The 19,077-nt window shown below is 45.2% G+C and overlaps 2 protein-coding genes across 2 annotated transcripts in view; one reads left to right on the forward strand and one right to left on the reverse strand.

The window, feature by feature from the left end:
• The window catches only part of LOC135077359 (serine/threonine-protein kinase SMG1), a 195,598-nt gene that overhangs the window by 168,798 nt on the left and 7,723 nt on the right, over positions 1 to 19,077 (forward strand). Inside the window, exons 11-15 of the mRNA XM_063971883.1 lie at positions 408 to 535; positions 2,131 to 2,344; positions 14,272 to 14,370; positions 18,515 to 18,709; positions 18,759 to 18,883. Of these exons, the coding sequence (XP_063827953.1) occupies positions 408 to 535; positions 2,131 to 2,344; positions 14,272 to 14,370; positions 18,515 to 18,709; positions 18,759 to 18,883 (761 nt within the window). The remainder of the gene's footprint in view (positions 1 to 407; positions 536 to 2,130; positions 2,345 to 14,271; positions 14,371 to 18,514; positions 18,710 to 18,758; positions 18,884 to 19,077) is intronic.
• LOC135077754 (trypsin-3-like) lies at positions 2,836 to 12,645 on the reverse strand. The gene is made up of 7 exons (XM_063972326.1): positions 12,264 to 12,645; positions 11,593 to 11,753; positions 10,149 to 10,237; positions 8,617 to 8,866; positions 4,724 to 4,873; positions 3,417 to 3,614; positions 2,836 to 2,992 (listed from the first exon to the last, which is right to left on the reverse strand). Exons 1-6 carry the CDS (start codon positions 12,328 to 12,330, stop codon positions 3,462 to 3,464), a joined length of 870 nt encoding a protein of 289 aa, XP_063828396.1. The 5' UTR covers positions 12,331 to 12,645; the 3' UTR covers positions 2,836 to 2,992; positions 3,417 to 3,461.

Consider the following 19,077-nt stretch of genomic DNA (forward strand, 5'->3'; position numbering starts at 1 on the left):
CCATTTTGTTGACAAACGTCAGTGATCGGCACTGCGCCGAAGCTAAAGGGCTGACTTCGGTAAAATGATGTGACGGAGGAAATACATGATTTAGCATGAATTATCATGAATAATATTAACTACTTATTTACCTCTCAGTGTCTTGAGGCAACTTAAAAAAGTACATTCTGTGTTTTTATTATTATTTAGGCAGTTAAATACTGCACAGTATTTAGTACACCATTTTCTTTAATTTTTTTCCATCATACACAAGAATACTCGTGCGTGAGTCAATGCTCGCTCGTATGTGAGGCCTTGTCGAATAGTATCCTGTAGGTGGGCCATCGTGCGTGTTTTGTTTTCGATGTAAACTCGCGGAGATGAACAGGCCTGGTATAATTATTATCTCAATCGTGGTTCGTTGGCAGGTGGTGGGCGGCGCGCAGGACCCGGGCCCGCTGCTGGCGCGGCGCGCGCGTGAACTCGGCGCAGCTGGAGATAGGCTGGCGGCAGCCGCGGCGCGCGCGCAGGCACTCGTCACCGCCGCGCACCAGAGGTAACTACGTTTTGATTGCTTAGTTAGAGGTAAGATAGCCAGTTCCTCCGTGGTTCGCGTACAAGTGGCATGCGAGGAAGACAGCACCGAACAGTTCGGCGCCATAGGGTGCCACCCAGCGTTGCCAGACGTCCCGATTTTGGCGGGACGTCCCGATTTTTAAATCAAATTTAAATGTCCCGCGCGGGACAGGCTCGGTCCCGCTTTTCGGAGAGAGACACTCACTTCACCAGACTTAGATATTTTTTTTCCTTTTTTATTCTAAAGACGAATTTAACGATAGAGTAGATCTGATTCAAAATATTATTTTTTTGTTAAAATACATTTTCTATGGCTACTTTTGCTATAATAATATATTGTCGTAAACGTAATTTTAAGTCAAATAAAAAGATAAATATTTGAAAATCTTTGATTGTATACGTTTTTTTACTATGTCCCGCTTCTGACGGAAGAATCTCGCTATTTTCACTCAAAAAGTACCAAAATCCCGACTTGGCGAAAAAAAAAACTGGCAACGCTGGTGCCACCCGTTATTGTGATAGTCGCAGCCCCAGAACGGGGAGAGTAGCGCACAGGGACAAGGAAGTAGATCAAAGAATTTGTAGGGAGTCAAGCGTTGCGCGCGGCAGAGTGCAACCTGCTACGACAGACGCAGTTCCGCGCGCATCTCCCGCGATTCGGCCAGTTATAACCGCAAGGTTGGCATGGCCATGGGTGGTGGTGGGTTGAGTTCCTCCGTGGTTGAGGATTCCGGGTGAAGCTCGCTTCCACCTTCGGCCTGATCGTCACTTACCATCAGGTGAGATACAGGCCAAGATCTTCCTTGTTGTGGATAAAAAAAACTAGCTTTTGCTCTCGGCTTTGTACGTTTGGATCCCCTTAGGTGTGGGGTTTCGTAAAATCCGTTTCCATAAGGAACCTACCTGCCCATTTTCAAGTTTGTATAGACGTTTCAGTATCTGAGATTTCGTGATGAGTGGAATCTGTGAGTTCCACTGTTTTTATATTTTCTATTGCCTAATGCCATAGATATCTATGGTACTATGGTACTATGCACCAATGGTACTGGTGTTTTAATACATGTAGAGATATTAGTGTAATTTAATAAATCTATATCTATAAAAGCAAACGATCACTGATTGTCTGACTCACTCATCACGAAATCTCAGAAACTATAAGTACTAAGAGTCTCAAATTTTGCATAAGGGTTCCTTTTAGAACGTAAATGCTCACTAAGACAGAATTTTGCAAACTCAACCCCTAAGGGGGTAAAACGAGATCCACGCGTACGAAGTCGCGGGCGTACGAATTCATCGTCTCCAATGTTTTTCCTCACTAATTTGACAACTATTTTTGTCTATTCTAATGAGCTGCTCGGAGGCGGCTCACAGGAATCCCAATAATGACGTGCCGTCGGGGTAACTGACAGTTTTTTTTTGTGGCACGCACGGCTTTTGCATTTGCCAACGACGAGGTGTAAAGGTGTTTGGTTAAAATCTTATTTTTTTTTTGTGACGCGTCAGTGATTCTTTGTCAATGACAAAGAATTCCGTTCATCTGTTACTCAAAAAATTACATTAAACATTCGTCCTCAGAGTGAAATGGGGCGCCGGCGCAAACCCGGCTCTATCCTGCGTGGTGGTGTCCCTGGAACGCGCGTGGGCCGCACGTCGCGCGCGCGCGCACGCACTGGCCGCGGGAGCGCGCCAGCTGAGCACGCACGCACGCCGCGCGTCGATGGCGCGCGCCGCCGCCGCGCGACACAAGCACGCCAAGGCGCTGCGCACGTCACTCGCGCACTGGGAGAAGGTCAGTGTTAAACTATGCGTGACTTTTTTATTTTCGAGATTAAAATGTGAGTAAAGGTAGCATTCGGATCAAGAAGACCGCGACGCGAGACCGCGACTCGAGACCGCGACCGGCGACCGCGACCCACTGCTTTATATGAATTAATAGGAAGTGCTGACGGATGCAAGCAACCGAGTCGCGCGACGTGTGGGCGTGGCCTGCCGGCTACTTGCGTCGCGCGACTCGGTCGCTCACAAGGCAGTGCCGTGACGCGACAGATGCAAAATGGCCGTGTTTTCTTCGCACGAAGACGAAATTTTAATAGAATTAGTAAGTTTCGTATGGGTCGCACGACTCGTGTCGCGAAAATTCGTAAGTAGCTGTCGCCCTGCGACCTGCGACCGGTTGCCTGTCGCGGTCTCGGGTCGTGGTCTCTCATCGCGGTCGTCTTGATCCGAATGCTATCTTAACAATCATAGGGATCTTGAAGGGCCCGAATTGAAAGGCAGCAACACTCGTGAATTAGGTTTACTTCCAAACTCTTGACGATAAAATTACAGAGCGTTTACAATCGTGCCAGGTGGCCAGAGAAAAGAGAGCTTATAATTACAGTACCATAGACAAAATAATTTTAAATTTAGTCTTATAAACATGCCGATAGGTGGCGCTCTAGGCGCGTACATAATACATAATTTAATCGTTATTTGAGGCTTATGGGCCAACACTGAGAACTCTTTCGAATTAGACGTTTCGAGCCGGACGTTTATCGTGCGTTTGCGAGACCGCACACCGTAAATTGTATGACAGCTGCGTCGAAATAAAATTGACAGTTACCAATAGTTAGTGTGCAGTCTTTCAAACGCACGACAGACGTCCTGCTGAAAACGTCTTCAACTTCATATTTGAAAGAACCCTAAGATTTGTGACTGACTAAATCTACATTTATTCATATATGAAGTGGGAAAAAAACAAAGATTAAAAAATATCATTTTTATTTAAAATAAAATCTCAAAAGTCTTTCAACTTCTTCAATTTTAACCAAAAACATATTACCTAACTAAATTATCTATTCTAAACATATTTATCCATTATGCGAAAGCCTCAGTTTCATCTTCCATATGAAGCGAACTGTACATCACTACAGTCCTGTTTGTTCCTTGATGAAGTCCCGGATGGGTTTGGAGGCGATGTCGGCAAAGACACTCGGCGACAGCGCCTGGCCGCAGCCGCGCCCGTACGAAACTATGCCTACCGCCATACCGTCTTGGATGGCCGCGCCGCCCGAGTCACCCTGCGACAAGGAAAGATAGATAGATAGATCGTTTATTTGCAAACACTTTTAACAAACACATTGTATAGTTGCATCAAAACAAAACTGACAAAACAGCAGGAGATAAAGATGATAAGCACGTATGATGAAACAATATTAGCTTTTAAAATAGTTTCCTGCGTCATGTGATCATAGTGATGTGTGCCGCAGCGATGCAAAAAGCAAAGAGCTCAGTGCAATCATTTATTCAATTTTGACCAGTATTTTAACACTTATTGAACGTCAAAAATAATAAAAAGGTGAGCTACCTGTAAGGCGCATTTTACCAGCGATAATCTTGAACAATGACAAAATACTCATAATCTAGTTCACAAACCTTCAGCTGGCGACCAAAGAAAGTCTCAGCAACTAACAGTAAATACATCTAACTTCAGTTAAAGTCCTCAGGCCTCCCACTAGGTGGGCCGACAATTTGGTGAAGGTCGCGGAAGGTGCCTGGATGTGGGCGGTGCAGGACCGGTCTTTGTGTAAAACCTTGGGGGAGGGAGGCCTTTGTTCAGCAGTGGACGTGTTTCGGCTGATCATCATCATCATCATCATCTCAGCCACAGGACGTCCACTGCTGAACATAGGCCTCCCCCAATGCTTTCCATGTTACCCGGTTGGTAGCGGCCTGCGTCCAGCGCTTTCCTGCTACCTTTATGATATCGTTAGTCCACCTTGTGGGTGGACGTCTCACGCTGCGTTTTCCTGTACGAGGCCTCCACTCCAGAACCTTGCTGCCGCATCGGCCATCAGTTCTGCGTACTATGTGCCCTGCCCATTGCCACTTCAGCTTGCTAATCCGTCGGGCTATGTCATCGACTAGTTCGTTAACGTTTCGGCTGATACTAAAGCCCGGTCCGTGAGCACGTAGAATTTTGTCCAATGACCCCTAGCTACACATCCTTATCGCTCGCGCGTAATTATATTGCTGTCGCGACTGTGCGACTGGCACCCGCAGTGAGTGTGCGAGCGCGATAGCAACATAATTACGCGCGAGCGATAAGGATGGGTAGCTTGGGGTCATTGGACAAAATTCTACGTGCTCACGGACCAGACTATAGCTGATAATAGCATCCCTGTGGTACCTGGCAAGTGCCCTTCCCGCCGAGGAAGAAGTTCCCGGCGCAGAACTCGTTGTCGGTGAGCACGGAGAAGTAGACCAGGCGGCACTGCAGGTGGCTCACCACCGGGATCTGAACGTCCATCAGCCGCTCCGGGATCGTGGCCGCGCCGAACTGGGGGCAAGCGTTGGTCATGAGAAACCGCTTCTAAACCGGTTTACTACGATACCAATACCACTAAAGCCTGGTCCGTGAGCACGTAGAATCCCGTCCAATGACCCCAAGCTACCCATCCTTATCGCTCGCGCGTAATTATATTGCTGTCGCGACTGTGCGACGCGCGCCCGCAGTGAGTGTGCGAGCGCGACAGCAACATAATTACGTGCGAGCGACAAGGATGGGCAGCTTGGGGTCATTGGACGGGATTCTACGTGCTCACGGACCAGGCTTTAATACCAATTCAAAAAACTGCACCTAAACTAAGAGCTGGTGAACGCCTAACTACTAACACTAGCTAAACCCACGTCCCACATAGTGATCACCATCGTCTTTATGCGTCGAGAGTGAAATGAAATATCATGGTTTTCCTAAAAGCTTGTCAGCAAGGGAAGGCGCGCGCAAAACGATTGCGCAGGCGCCGTTATTTTTGTACGTACTCATTGCCATCAGCTGTTGGTCACTATAATAATATTGTTTATTGATCTAAATAACGCATCAAAATCTATTCAAATATTCTAGTATTTTTAAATTGAGTGTTATCGGTACACGCTAAATTATCCATGATATCCATGAGTTCACACACACACTACAATAATGACGCTCGGATTGCTCGGAGCAAACTCCCCGCACCCCGCGCTTCCCTCAACCAAAAATTGGTGGAGCGCGTCTTCGTGGATGGAACGATCTATAATTTAGTCACAGCAAGAGATTGACCTCCACAGATACGAACTCAGGGCATTAGTTTGCATTTCTCTATATCTCTATGGGCGTGACGGACGCAATGGGGATGACAGCACTAGCACTCACCTGAGTCCTGCCCCACTCAGATAGGGTGGGGAGTGACGGTCGCTATGGGGATGACAAACGCCATGGGGAATGACGGATGCCATGGGAATGACGGACGCTATGGGGATGACGGACGCTATGGGGACGACGGACGCTATGGGTATGACGGACGCTATGGGGATGACGGACGCCATGCGGATGACGGACGCTATGGGGATGACGGACGCCATGCGGATGACGGACGCTATGGGGATGACGGACGCCATGGGGATGACGGACGCTATGGGGATGACGGACGCCATGGGGATGACGGACGCTATGCGGATGACGGACGCTATGGAGATGACAGACACTTTGGGGATGACAGACGCTATGGGGATGACGGACGCCATGGGGATGACGGACGCTATGCGGATGACGGACGCTATGGGGATGACGGATGCTATGGGGATGACGGACGCTATGGGTTGACGGACGCTATTGGGATGTTGGACGCTTTGGGGATGACGGATACTATATGGATGACGGACGCTATGTGGATGACGGATGCTATGGGGATGACGGACGCTATGGGTTGACGGACGCTATTGGGATGTTGGACGCTTTGGGGATGACGGATACAATGTGGATGACGGACGCTATGTGGATGACGGATGCTATGTGGATGACGGACGCTATGGGGATGACGGACGCTATGGGGATGATGGACGCTAAGGGGATGACGGACGCTATGAGGATGACGGACGCTATGAGGATGATGGACGCTAAGGGGATGACGGACGCTATGAGGATGACGGACGCTAAGGGGATGACGGACGCTATGAGGATGACGGACGCTAAGGGGATGACGGACGCCATGGGGATGACGGACGCTATGGGGATGACGGACGCTATGGGGATGACGGACGCTATGATGATGACGGACGCTATGTGTATGACGGACGCTATGGGGATGACGGACGTTAAGGGGATGACAGACGCTATGGGGTCGACGGACGCTATGTGTATGACGGACACTATGGGTATGACGGGCGCTATGAGGATGACGGACGATATGGCGATGACGGACGTTATGTGTATGACGGACGCTATGAGGATGACGGACGCTATGATGATGACGGACGCTATGGGGAAGACGGACGCTATGGGGACAACGGCACTAGCACTCACCTGGGTCCGGCCCCACCCGCTGACCACAATATCGCTGCCGCCCCTCACGGGCCGGCCGAGCGGCGCCAGCGGGATGGGCTGTATAGCCTCAGTAAAGTTGATCTTCTTAGCCGTCTTCATGACGGCCACGTCCTTGTCGAAGGCCGGCTCGTCGTAGTTCGGGTGCGGCGTGACGGACGCTATGGGGATGACGGAGGCCATGAGGATGATGGGCGCTATGGGGAAGACGGACGCTATGGGTATGACGGACGCCAAGAGGATGACGGACGCTATGGGGATGACGGACGCTATGATGACGGACGCTATGGGGAAGACGGACACTATGGGAATGACGGACGCTATGGGGAAGACGGACGCCATGGGTATGACGGACACTATGGGGATGACGGACGCCATGGGGACGACGGACGCCATGGGGATGAAGGACGCTATGGGGATGACGGACGCTAAGGGGATGACGGACGCTATGTGTATGACGGACGACTGAGTATGACGGACGCTATGGGGAAGACGGACGCTATGGGGATGACGGACGCTATGTGTATGACGGACGACTGAGTATGACGGACGCTATAGGGAAGACGGACGCTATGGGGAAGACGGACGCTATGGGGATGACGGACGCTATGTGTATGACGGACGACTGAGTATGACGGACGCTATGGGAATGACGGATGCTATGGGGACGACGGATGCTATGGGGACGACGGACGCTATGGGACGCCATGGGGAGGACGGACGCCAAGAGGATGACGGACGCTATGGGAATGACGGATGCTACGATGAAGACGGACGCTATGGGGATGACGGACGCTATGGGGACGACGGCACTACCACTCACCTGAGTCCTGCCCCACCCGCTGACCACAATATCGCTGCCCCCCCTCACGGGCCGGCCGAGCGGCGCCAGCGGGATGGGCTGTATGGCCTCCGTGAAGGCGATCTTCTCCGCCGTCTTCATGACGGCCACGTCCTTGTCGAAGGCCGGCTCGTCGTAGTTCGGGTGCGGCGTGACGGTCGCTATGAGGATGACGGGCGCTATGGGGAAGACGGACGCCATGGGGATGACGGACGCTATGGGTATGACGGACGCTATGTGTATGACGGACGCTATGAGGATGACGGACGCTATTGGAATGACGGACGCTATGGGCATGGCAGACGCTACGGGGATGACGGACGCTATGGGGAAGACGGACGCTATGGGGATGACGGATGCTATGGGGATGACGGACGCTATGGGGATGACGGACGCTATGGGGATGAAGCACTAGCACTCACCTGAGTCCTGCCCCACCCAGTTAGGGTGGGGAGTGCCGGTCGCTAAGAGGATGACAGACGTTATGGGGAAGACGGATACTATGGATATGACGGACGCTATGGGGAAGACGGACGCTATGGGGACAACGGCACTAGCACTCACCTGAGTCCTGCCCCACCCAGTTAGGGTGAGGAGTGACGGTCGCTATGAGGATGACGGGCGCTATGGGTATGACGGACGCTATGGGGAAGACGGACGCTAAGGGGATGACAGACGCCATGGGGATGACGGACGCCATGACGATGACGGACTCTATGGGGATGACGGACGTTATGGGGATGACGGACGCTATGGGGATGACGGACGCTATGGGGATGACGGACGCTATGATGACGGACGCTATGGGGAAGACGGACGCCATGGGGATGACGGACGCTATGTGTATGACGGACGCTATGGGGACAACAGCACTAGCACTCACCTGGGTCCGGCCCCACCCGCTGACCACGATGTCGCTGCCGCCCCTCACGGGCCGGCCGAGCGGCGCCAGCGGGATGGGCTGTATGGCCTCCGTGAAGGAGATCTTCTCCGCCGTCTTCATGACGGCCACGTCCTTGTCGAAGGCCGGCTCGTCGTAGTTCGGGTGGGGAGTGACGGACGCTATGGCGATGACGGTGCCGTTGCGACGCCACGTGCTGCCCGCTCGGAGCACCACTGTTGATGGGTCCACACTGAAATGTTTATAATAGGGTTGATTCCTCGGTAATAAAATAAAAATTCTATGTAATAGGAAAATTTTGGACATCGAGTTGAAATAAATTATAACTATAAAGCTAAGAACTCACGCCGCGGTTTTCGCCCGCAGCGGGCGCGGTTGTATAGCGGTCCCGCTCGGCGGCGAAAATCAGCGGGCGACCATTTTGTACCAGTGACTTAGACCAGTGACTTAGCGATTTTAAATCGCGCCGTGAGTTCTTAGAATAACCGCGCAAATAACCGCTCCCGTGAGTTTTGAAATAAAACCGCAATTCCACAACCGCGGCGGGCGCGGATGAATATCGCGCCGTGAGTTCTTAGCCTTACGGGATTTTGTAACAAAAACACTTTTATAAGTAAACAGATTTTTAGGCCGTTTCAAAGAAACCCGGACACTGTTAGTGTTTTTCGGACTGATTCTACCATTGACGAAAATATTGTGCAAATGCGGGTGGGTGAAGAAAATTCATCGCACCCGAACAGATGACGCCGCATCTCTTCAGTCTGCCCGCGACCACGACTCGTGCAACCGAGTTGAAACGTCGGGAGGGTAAATATCTGTTTACCTTTAGTGTTTTATTACAAAATCCCGTAACAGTGTTAATTAATAGTAGAAATGCAACATAATAGTTTCAAATATCGAGTTGAAATGTCGCGTGACGTCACAATTGATTACAATTTTTGCAGAGCAGTGAGTATTAAAATTTTGTTATCTCTAACCCATTGACGTTAACAAGTTACAAGTAACTAAATACTTCGGAGAAGGTCTTCAACTCGAAACTCTTCAACGACCTCTATTGTATTTGGAATAGGCAGATCACTAAATACTCGAACGTACTCGAAAGTGATAAGTAATCAATTACTAGTAATAAACACTTCTCATGAAATAGATTACGTGTGGATTGAGTTCAACATGTGAAAGCAGCCTTAATTAAAATTAGTGTTCGATAAAATAATCCCATATTATCCTACTAATATTATAAATGCGAAAGTTTGGATGTCTGGATATCTGCATGTTTGTTACTCTTTCATGCAAAAACTACTGAACGGATTTTGTTGAAACTTTACAGTATTATTGTTTGTAACCCAGATTAACATAGAGGCAATAATTTATGCCGATCTGTGACACTAAATTTCACGCGGGTGAAGCCGCGGGCAAAAGCTAGTTATAAACTTAAAACTTTGTGAGGATGCACTTCTGACCAGATTTTCATGAAAATGATTATTATTTAGTATTGAAAAAGAATGGTTGCTTACTTCTGCGCGCAGTGACCGGCCGTCAGGATGTAGTCCTCGCTGACGATGAACCCGCCGCAGAAGTACGAGTTGTTCACGATGAACGACACCTTCGGAACAGACAATAAATAATGTTACCAATAAATATGAAGATAGAGATCACCAAAAACGTTACAGGAAAAAAGGCTTAATTGGGATTCCTCAATGGACACTAACTAAAAAATTTGACTTTTTCAATGGACAGTCTCATAAACAATGTGATTTTTTTTCCTATGAAATAATTTTTGCAAATAAATATTAGAATTTGAATTTGCTTTGACTTTGAAAATCCACAAAAAAGTACTCGACATAGCTCATAGGCTACTAAACATTCATTTACCATGCTTATTAATAAAATAATCCTTATGATCCATCCGCGGTGTATCATCCAGAGTAGACCTAACTACATATTGGAACACTATAAAATGAATTGAGTTTATGACTTGCAAAGTGTACCAGGGCATATAGTACGCAGAACTGATAGCCGTTGGGGCAGCAAGGTTCTGGAGTGGAGGCCACGTACCGGAAAGCGCACCGTAGGACGTCCACCCACAAAGTGGACCGACGACCTCCTAAAGGTGGCGGGAAGGCGCTGGATGCAGGCCGCCACCAACCGGCCGTTGTGGAAATCATTGGGGAAGGCCTATGTTCACGGGACTATTCCCACCTCTCTTTCTCACCACCACAACTCCTGTGTAGCCAGGATCTACAGCTTGACCGCCAATAAAAACCCAACCAGTGAAGGTCAAGTTTGTCCCGGGGGAAAGTTAAACTGTTATTGGACCCGCAACGAAATTAATCAGAACATAGGAGGAGTTCGAAGCTAAGGTTCGACTTCCCTCCGTTGCAAAGCGGATGACAGGTGACAAACAAAGGTTTAGTAACCTTTATGAAAAAGATATGCACCTAGGACCAGTCCTGTGTATCTGTCAATAGGCCGTATAGGCCGCGGCCTAGGGGCGGCAGATTTCAGATGACGCTTACTCGATTTCAAAAGATAAAAGTTAAATAAAGATCCAACCCCACCCTAGCCTACGGGCGGCAAAACTGTAAATCCGCCACTGCCTAGGACCATAGGCCTACGTTCAGCAGTGGACGTCCTATGGCTGAAATGATGATGTTGATGTATATTTTATGCAGTATAGGTTAGTGTCCGTGACTCTCACTCGGCATGGGGCACACTGAAAACCAGCGTCGTGGCTTCCCTCACCGGGGGCCACGGCATATGCTGAGTGGGGTCCCATTGCGATGGGCATCGCTGTGCGACAGGGTGGCACTGCTTAGTTTACTTGCTCATTCATTGTATGTTTTATGTCACCTCTGTCTTATTTGCTTTTTTATTTTTTTTTATTCTACCTTTTTTGTCTTTTGTGATGTCCATGGCAATAAATGTTTCTCTCTTTCTTTCTTTCTTTGATGAGTGTACCTGGTAGGGGTGCTCCTCGATGGTGGTCTCCTGGCCGCCCACGATGCGGTCGGAGCCCTGCGGCCGCGGGTACTCGTCAGCCAGCCCCGGGCCCGAGGGCTCCACCGGCACTCGCTCGGACAGGATTATGGACGACGTGTCCAACTCGTCTTTACCTATGCCTATCAAACACCAAGTGAAATAAAAAATTTCATAGGCAAATAAAAGTTCTAAGTCATTTATTTTCTGCAAATAGGCTTCGCAAAGCGCTTTTAAACGTCCTACTCGTAATATAACTTTGCGAATGGACCAATAAGTGGGCTAGTGGTCAAAAGAATAAGATGCAGCGCAAGAAACAGCCCTTTGTCAGACACTTTTTCAACAGTTTAAAATATTATTTAATGTGAGCAGTTATAACATTTCAAAAATATACGCGGCACAATGTCGGCGGTATCCGAATCTGTATTTTTTTTAAATTACTACTTGAATGAGGTCCTGGCTGGTGCCAAATTGTAAACTTACGAGACTTTTAAAAGGCTAACTTGAACTTGACTTTATTATTATAACGTATGACGGCTTGTAAATACTGATCAATTTATTTAACTCACCAAATTTTAACATGATCTTGAAATAATTATTATATAACATTTTATTTGACGGCTTATAAATACCGAACAATTTATTTAACTCACCAAATTTGTATCCGGAAGACGCATGCCCTACGGACACCAAAATAAAAACTACACCTAACACGTTCATGATTACTTAAAATTCAAATATGTCACTGAATTATTTAACCCGTCGGTCTTATATCTGACATATAAATGAGCCTTAGGGATGCCCTCCACCTGCTATATACCAGCTGGTCTTGAATACCATATCACCCACATAGCTCTGACGCCGCTGGAAAACTTGAAATACTGTTTTAGATAATGAAATTGACTTGTTATGTACCCTAACTTATCTAGATCAATATGCTAAAATCTTAACGGTGAGACAAACGTGTGGAATACACAATAAATACAACGGACGAGTTCGCACGCGAACGCAATGCAAAACTGAATATCGTTCCACTTTTATATCCGAATTCTACTTAAAAATTTACATAGTGATCATTTATTTATCTATTTAATGTATGTTTCCATGGCTCTCATTGATATAAACAATTGAACTTAAATTGTAGTCAATAATTTAGATAAAACTATCTTAAAAAAAATATCACTTACCTAAATTTGAATGCCTAATTTTGCTCCATCAAAATAATTATTAATGCTAGTTTGACTGAATTGGTGTTTGTTTATTCAGATTCATCAATCATGAATTAGGTCTAGGTACTGCTGTTTGCTTGCCGTCCTATAGAAACTAATTGAGAAGAACACGCAGTACTTATAACATGGTGTTAATTGATGAATCGACAGCTCTCTTTTACTATATTTACTATACTTAAATACATAAAAACAATACATCATCAATCATCATCATTCAATATTTCATTACCTACGCAATCAACTTAAGCAATTTTTGTACAATGTTTTTAAAATTCAATTTGTTAAATATCTTTCGCCTTCATTTAAATGGAGAAAGGGTTTTATAGTAATTAGAAAATTAAGGAAATCATAACAATTAACGCGTGACGCGGCGACAGACGGCGGCCTTGATCGACATATTATACATATCGCGCGAGTAGGCCGCATGCATTATGCATTATGGCGGCGAGCATTCTCAAACGCATCCATCATCACAACTGTTTTCTTTACATTCTTAGAATAAATACAATTGATTTATATTACAGACGTAAACTTTTTAATGGTGCAGTTCTGTTAATAGTTTGAATGGCGATCTTTGGACATGTAAATCGCAATTCCTTGATATGTTATCTAATGCATAACTATGCCCTCTGATATCGATAGAACTTTAAGTGGTTTACCTTATCTACTATTGTAGTTTTGTACCATTAAGCCTACCTTTGTCTATAGTGCATTCGCGATAAGAAAATAGTGACACTTCTTTGTCACAGCTTGACCAATTGTTTAATTGATTAAATCAAATTAAATGATCGAATTAGCTTTGGCGTATCTAGGGTACTTTTTCAGGGCGAGCCTGGCCTGCGATTAGTATCATAGCTCATGAGTTAGTACCTACTAATCAACTGTCACCTTCAATTTGGTAGCCCAACATCCTAAGTGGGAGGGGTTATAACAGCTGAATGCGTTTCGTTATTTGAACCAACAGTAGGCGTAGTGTGAGTTTACATCAAACGCGTTCGACATCGACTGCGTTAAAAATACGTATGAAAATTTTAGTTCTTGAAAGTTTCCGCTAGGGGCGCTGTACAATTCGTCATACATTTAATGTCACTTTTTTACGCAGTCACAGTCACTAGTGAAGACATTTGATGTAAACTCACACTAAGGACAGGTCCTTCCCATGAAGCCCATACGCCAGTTGTCATAAGGTTCGGCCAAACCAACGCGTGCAGCTGGCGTGCACGATGGCGATCAGACATAAACGCATTGATCGCTATCGCAATCTAAAGGTTCGGTCAAACCAACGCGATCAGCCGACGTGCAGCGATGGCGATCAATGCATTTAAGTCAGGTCGCCATCCCTGTACGCCGGCTGATCGCGTGTGATCGCGTTCGATTGGCCGAAGCTTAAGGCCTCAGTCTTCTTCATTGATGTGGATTGTAATGCTTGCAGGCATGTACCCTGGCGCAGAAGTACTCGCTGCAGGTGACGCCGCTGGAGGAGTCGCTGATGGAGATGCTGCATCCTGAAGGGAACATCGACACGCAGTGGGTGAGTCTCGAAGGCAACGGAACTAGCAAATTCTAAAAACGTTTATTGTGAACCACAGGTACAATGCTGTCGAATTATAAATGGGTGTAGATCGGCTGCGTTCCGCCTTGTAGGCATACAATAGTTAGTATTTAATTCCTAGGGTTACTAAAAGTTTAGACTAAAGATTAGGTGCACACAAACTCTACATTTTCTTAATAATCCGAGTGAAGCTCGCTTCCACCTTCGGCCTGATCATCACTTACCATCAGGTGAGATACAGGCCAAGAGCTTCCTCGTTGTGGATAAAAAAAATGACAATTTCAGCCACAGGACTTTTTTTTATGCTAGACAAGGCAGTTTTATCCGCATCATTTTAGCTACAGGCCTCCTCCAACTCCATAACTCATTATTAGAAACTCATAAGGGAAAACAATCGAATGGCTTTCCATTTCTTATGCATACTTATTACCTTTATTATTTTTTCATCTCACGTGTCGGGCGCAGTGGACCCACCTCTCATAAGACTAGTGCGCGGGTTATAAAATTCGGACGGTAGTTTTGTTATTCGGGAGTTGTCAAATTGCTTTGATCGGTTCGCGCGACATTTTCTTTCAATTTGGGATTTCGTTGTGTATTTTGGTGGAATATCATTGTTACTGTAGGGGAGACCTAGGAGAGTTGTGACAGAGGTGAGTTGAGACAAGGACGATTTCTCCTTACTTAATATAGTTAGGAAGGTGGTAAAAACGCTTGTTTGTCGCTTTTAAGACGCTCTTCTTAACTAAGTACCTGCGGGAGGCGCAAGAGGCACGGTTAAGTAAATATGACGTCCGTGTACAAAAAAATGCGAAAAGTAAGTTTTTCTTCAAAATTTTATTTCGATTTATATCATGTTTTAGTATATGTGCACTGTTGTGTTATTTTTTCCCAAGTTGCATGGTTATTCAGGTCTCAAAATGTAGCACTGATCATTTGTGTGCGCATCGTGTTTAGAAAATAAAAATCATTATTCGAACCAAGTCGTCATTTTAAACACCTAGGAGAGTTGTGACAGGCTGTCACAACTCTCCTAGCTTACTGAATTTTTCTGATGGGCCATTCCCACGATGTTTTTAGATGTTTTTTGTATGTTAGTAGGTTCATAATTTGTATAATTGCGTGCTGCTACTTTTTTGATTCAGTATGCCCAATAACTATACATGAAAGCCATATAGAGGAACTGTTTGCTAGATTCGAAATCTAGGACCTGGCTTATAAAGTGATTGGGTTAAAGGGTTAAATTTACAGTTATAGTAAGTTACTTACAATCTAAACTTGTAAATAAATTAAGTTATTGTAAATTAACTAAAATTGTAAATCTAAATTTAAGAAGAAAGAGGCTTATCAAGTAAACCCAGAAGGTGAAGCTCGGTCTATGGATTTTACCACCGCGACTATTTTATTTTTACAGAAGAGGAAGAAAATATATCTATAATATTAGCTAAAAAATATTATTAAAAAAAATCCAATGTCGTGGGAGAAAAATGAAAGCTGGAGAAATGTGGCTCAATTTGTGTAACGACGTCCCATAACTATTTGTTTTAATTGGTACTAAAGGATGATTAAAGTAATTTTTTGCTAAAAAATCATATTTCATTGAGTATTAAGGTATTTTGTATATCTAATAGATGGAATACAATGCTGTCACAACTCACCTCGGTACCTGTCACAACTTACCTCGGTGCTAGGAGAGTTGTGACAGAGGGAGTGGTCTAAGATTTTGGTGATTTTCTTAGAAACCCTAATACTTTAGTTAACTTTGGTGATTGTTTTGAAAACAGAAGGAACGACGCTACATTAATTTGTATGATTCATAGCTGTGGAATGTTTTTTGAGCGAGATTTGGCCCCTAAAGTAAAAATTGTCACAACTCTCCTAGGTCTCCCCTAACGTATTTTAAATATAGCACTCACGAGGTACATTATATGTTTTGAGGTTAAGGGACAATTGCCATGAAAATAGTTAAATGCATAGTTTCTTGCCTTTATTTTATTGTTTTCCGTTGCTTTGGGTTCTTTTCATATCGTTTTACCAAACTAATTATTTTACTTTAATTGCATTATTTAACCAATCGTAATTTAACGCCTAGTCTTAATTGTCAATTTATGAATGTAGGCCAGTAGGTACTAGGTAGAAGTACTTCATCAGAGAATTAAAGTTAGCAGGAAGTGTTACATACACAGATGGATACTTGACTGGATACATTTCAATTCATATTCCCTATTCCTACATTGATGATTCCTAAGTACAGAATAAAAAACTTTGAACTTTGATGTGATTCTGAAACTTGTCTAATGCTATCATTTAAGCCTAGGCGCAGACCACCGATTTTTAGTTGGCCGATAGTTGGGCCCAATTCTAATTTGTATGAAAAATCGGCCGATACTAAATTGTGTAATGTGCGCACTTTCATACATCTCTGTACTAATCAATAGCCTGACCCAACTATCAGCCAACTAAAAATAGGTGGTCTGAGCTTAAGATAAATCTACAGGGTGGAAACGATTCAAATTCAAATTCAAATTCAAATTCTTTATTGCTCCATAAGTGATCTCACTCGATTATTTCGAAACTATACAAGATATCCAAAAACTGGTTACTGATCCTGAAAGTGCTTCACGAGCTCTATCCAACGGTATCAATAATAGGTTACAAAATAAACTGGATCTCTCCGAAAATTCAATGTTTCCAGCTTTTATACATTTAGTAGTAGTGGTAGTAACCACAGTCATGGCACTCATGTGATCATGTCTTGATAATATTAACAAGTAAAGCCTAAAACCAGTGTTTTCCATGAATAATTTTAAATAAGAATGCAATTTACGAGTTCATATTATGTGTTTATTATTTAATTAAAAAAAATAACACTTCTAATATTGTGTGGCTGGCATACATTTAGTATGGAGGCTGAAAACATTGAGTTTTCGGATAGATCCAGTTAATTCTGTAACCTATTACTTATACCGTTGGAAAGAGCTCGTGAAGCACTTTCAGGATCAGTAACCAGTTTTTCGATATCTTGTATAGTTTAGAAATAATCGCGTGAGATCACTTCTCGGTCATGGACCTATAAAAAAAGGCGGACGGAACTCGCGCTACAACAAAACTGTGACGCAAAATTTTGGCGTCTGTCTATTGTGTGAGTGAATTTAGGGATGCCATGTTAGCCAAAACATTTTACCCATTTATTTTAAGAAAAACATAGATCGGCAGATGTTACTTGGAAATGTAGACAGAATTTGAAAAGGATGAAAGGTGAATGCGTTGAGGTAGGCGCCAAATTTTCAATGTTCAAATTTTCTTACATTGTTTGCAAGTCAGTGTCAGAGTATGTACTTAATGTTGATCAAAGATGATTCACGCAGTTACAAATTACGAATCTTGTGTACATTATAATCATAATCTTATGCATCATCAATATAGTAATTATTATCTCTGATAGATTTTAACATACAACCTGACACTGACTTGCAATCAATGTAAGAAAATTTGAATTTCGCAGTTCCACATTTTTGGGAAGGATCAAATCTGCCTATGAAAATATATCCCATTAAAACAATTATTATGATAAATTATTTTATTTCTATAGTATGCGTAATAAATAACTAAAAAGTCCTAAAATTATTATTAATTTCCCATATTTCGGGTAATTTTCCCACGTAAATAACTGAGAACAATACGTCAAAGTATTATTTTTTCGAGTGAATGACGTTTGATTCCAATTAATTTCAATATTTTAATATCGGGAAATAAGTGATTGGATTATTATTGTACCTGTGAAATGTGATTCCTAAATTTTTGTTTGTTCAAACAGAACGGTTTTTACACAATTTCATCACACAAGACATGTCGTATTCGTGTTGTTTTTTCGCCGCCTAAATGTGTCAACTGTGTGAAGTTTGCACTCGAAGTGGTGCGTCAGGGTGTGAATGTGTGCGTGCCGGCCTGTACGTACAGGCAAGCTGGTGTATCCTAATGTCACAGTATTTTGTTGATGAGAATCCGTCCGACTTTTTTTATAGGTCCATGTTCTCGGTAGTCGTAACAAAGACTTTGACACTTAAATGTCTGACGTGGTGCGAAGTCATTGACCGCTAATACATTTTGAACATGTAACGTCCAGGTGGACAGCGTGAACGCGTTAATCCGCGAGCTGACGACGCAGCGCACGCAGGAGGCGGCGGCGGCGCGCGCGCGCGTGACCGGCGCCGCCGCCCGCCTGCACGCCGCCGCCGCCGCCGCCGCCGCCGCCCACGCCGCCCGCCGCGCGCTGCTCGCCGACACCGCCGCGCCGCTTGCAGTACTGGCGCACCATAAGGTAGGAAACCTTATTATTTACAGCAGTAACAACTACCGAAATATCGCAGTGTCTAAAGCCCGCCTGCACGCCGCCGCCGCCGCCGCCGCCGCCGCCGCCGCCCACGCCCACGCCGCCCGCCGGGCGCTGCTCGCCGACACCGCCGCGCCGCTTGCCGTGCTCGCACACCATAAGGTACGGGACTATTCCCACTTCTCGTTCCCACCACTGCAACTCCTGTGTAGCCAGGATCTACAGCTTGACCGCCACAAAAACCCAACCAATGAAGGTCAAGTTTGTCCCGGGGAAAAGTTAAACTGTCATTGGACCCGCAACGAAATTAATCAGAAGAACAAGGAGGAGTTCGAAATTAAGGTTCGACTTCCCTC

The sequence above is a fragment of the Ostrinia nubilalis genome, chromosome 13 (genome assembly GCF_963855985.1).
Source record: "Ostrinia nubilalis chromosome 13, ilOstNubi1.1, whole genome shotgun sequence".
Classification (NCBI taxonomy): domain Eukaryota; kingdom Metazoa; phylum Arthropoda; class Insecta; order Lepidoptera; family Crambidae; genus Ostrinia; species Ostrinia nubilalis.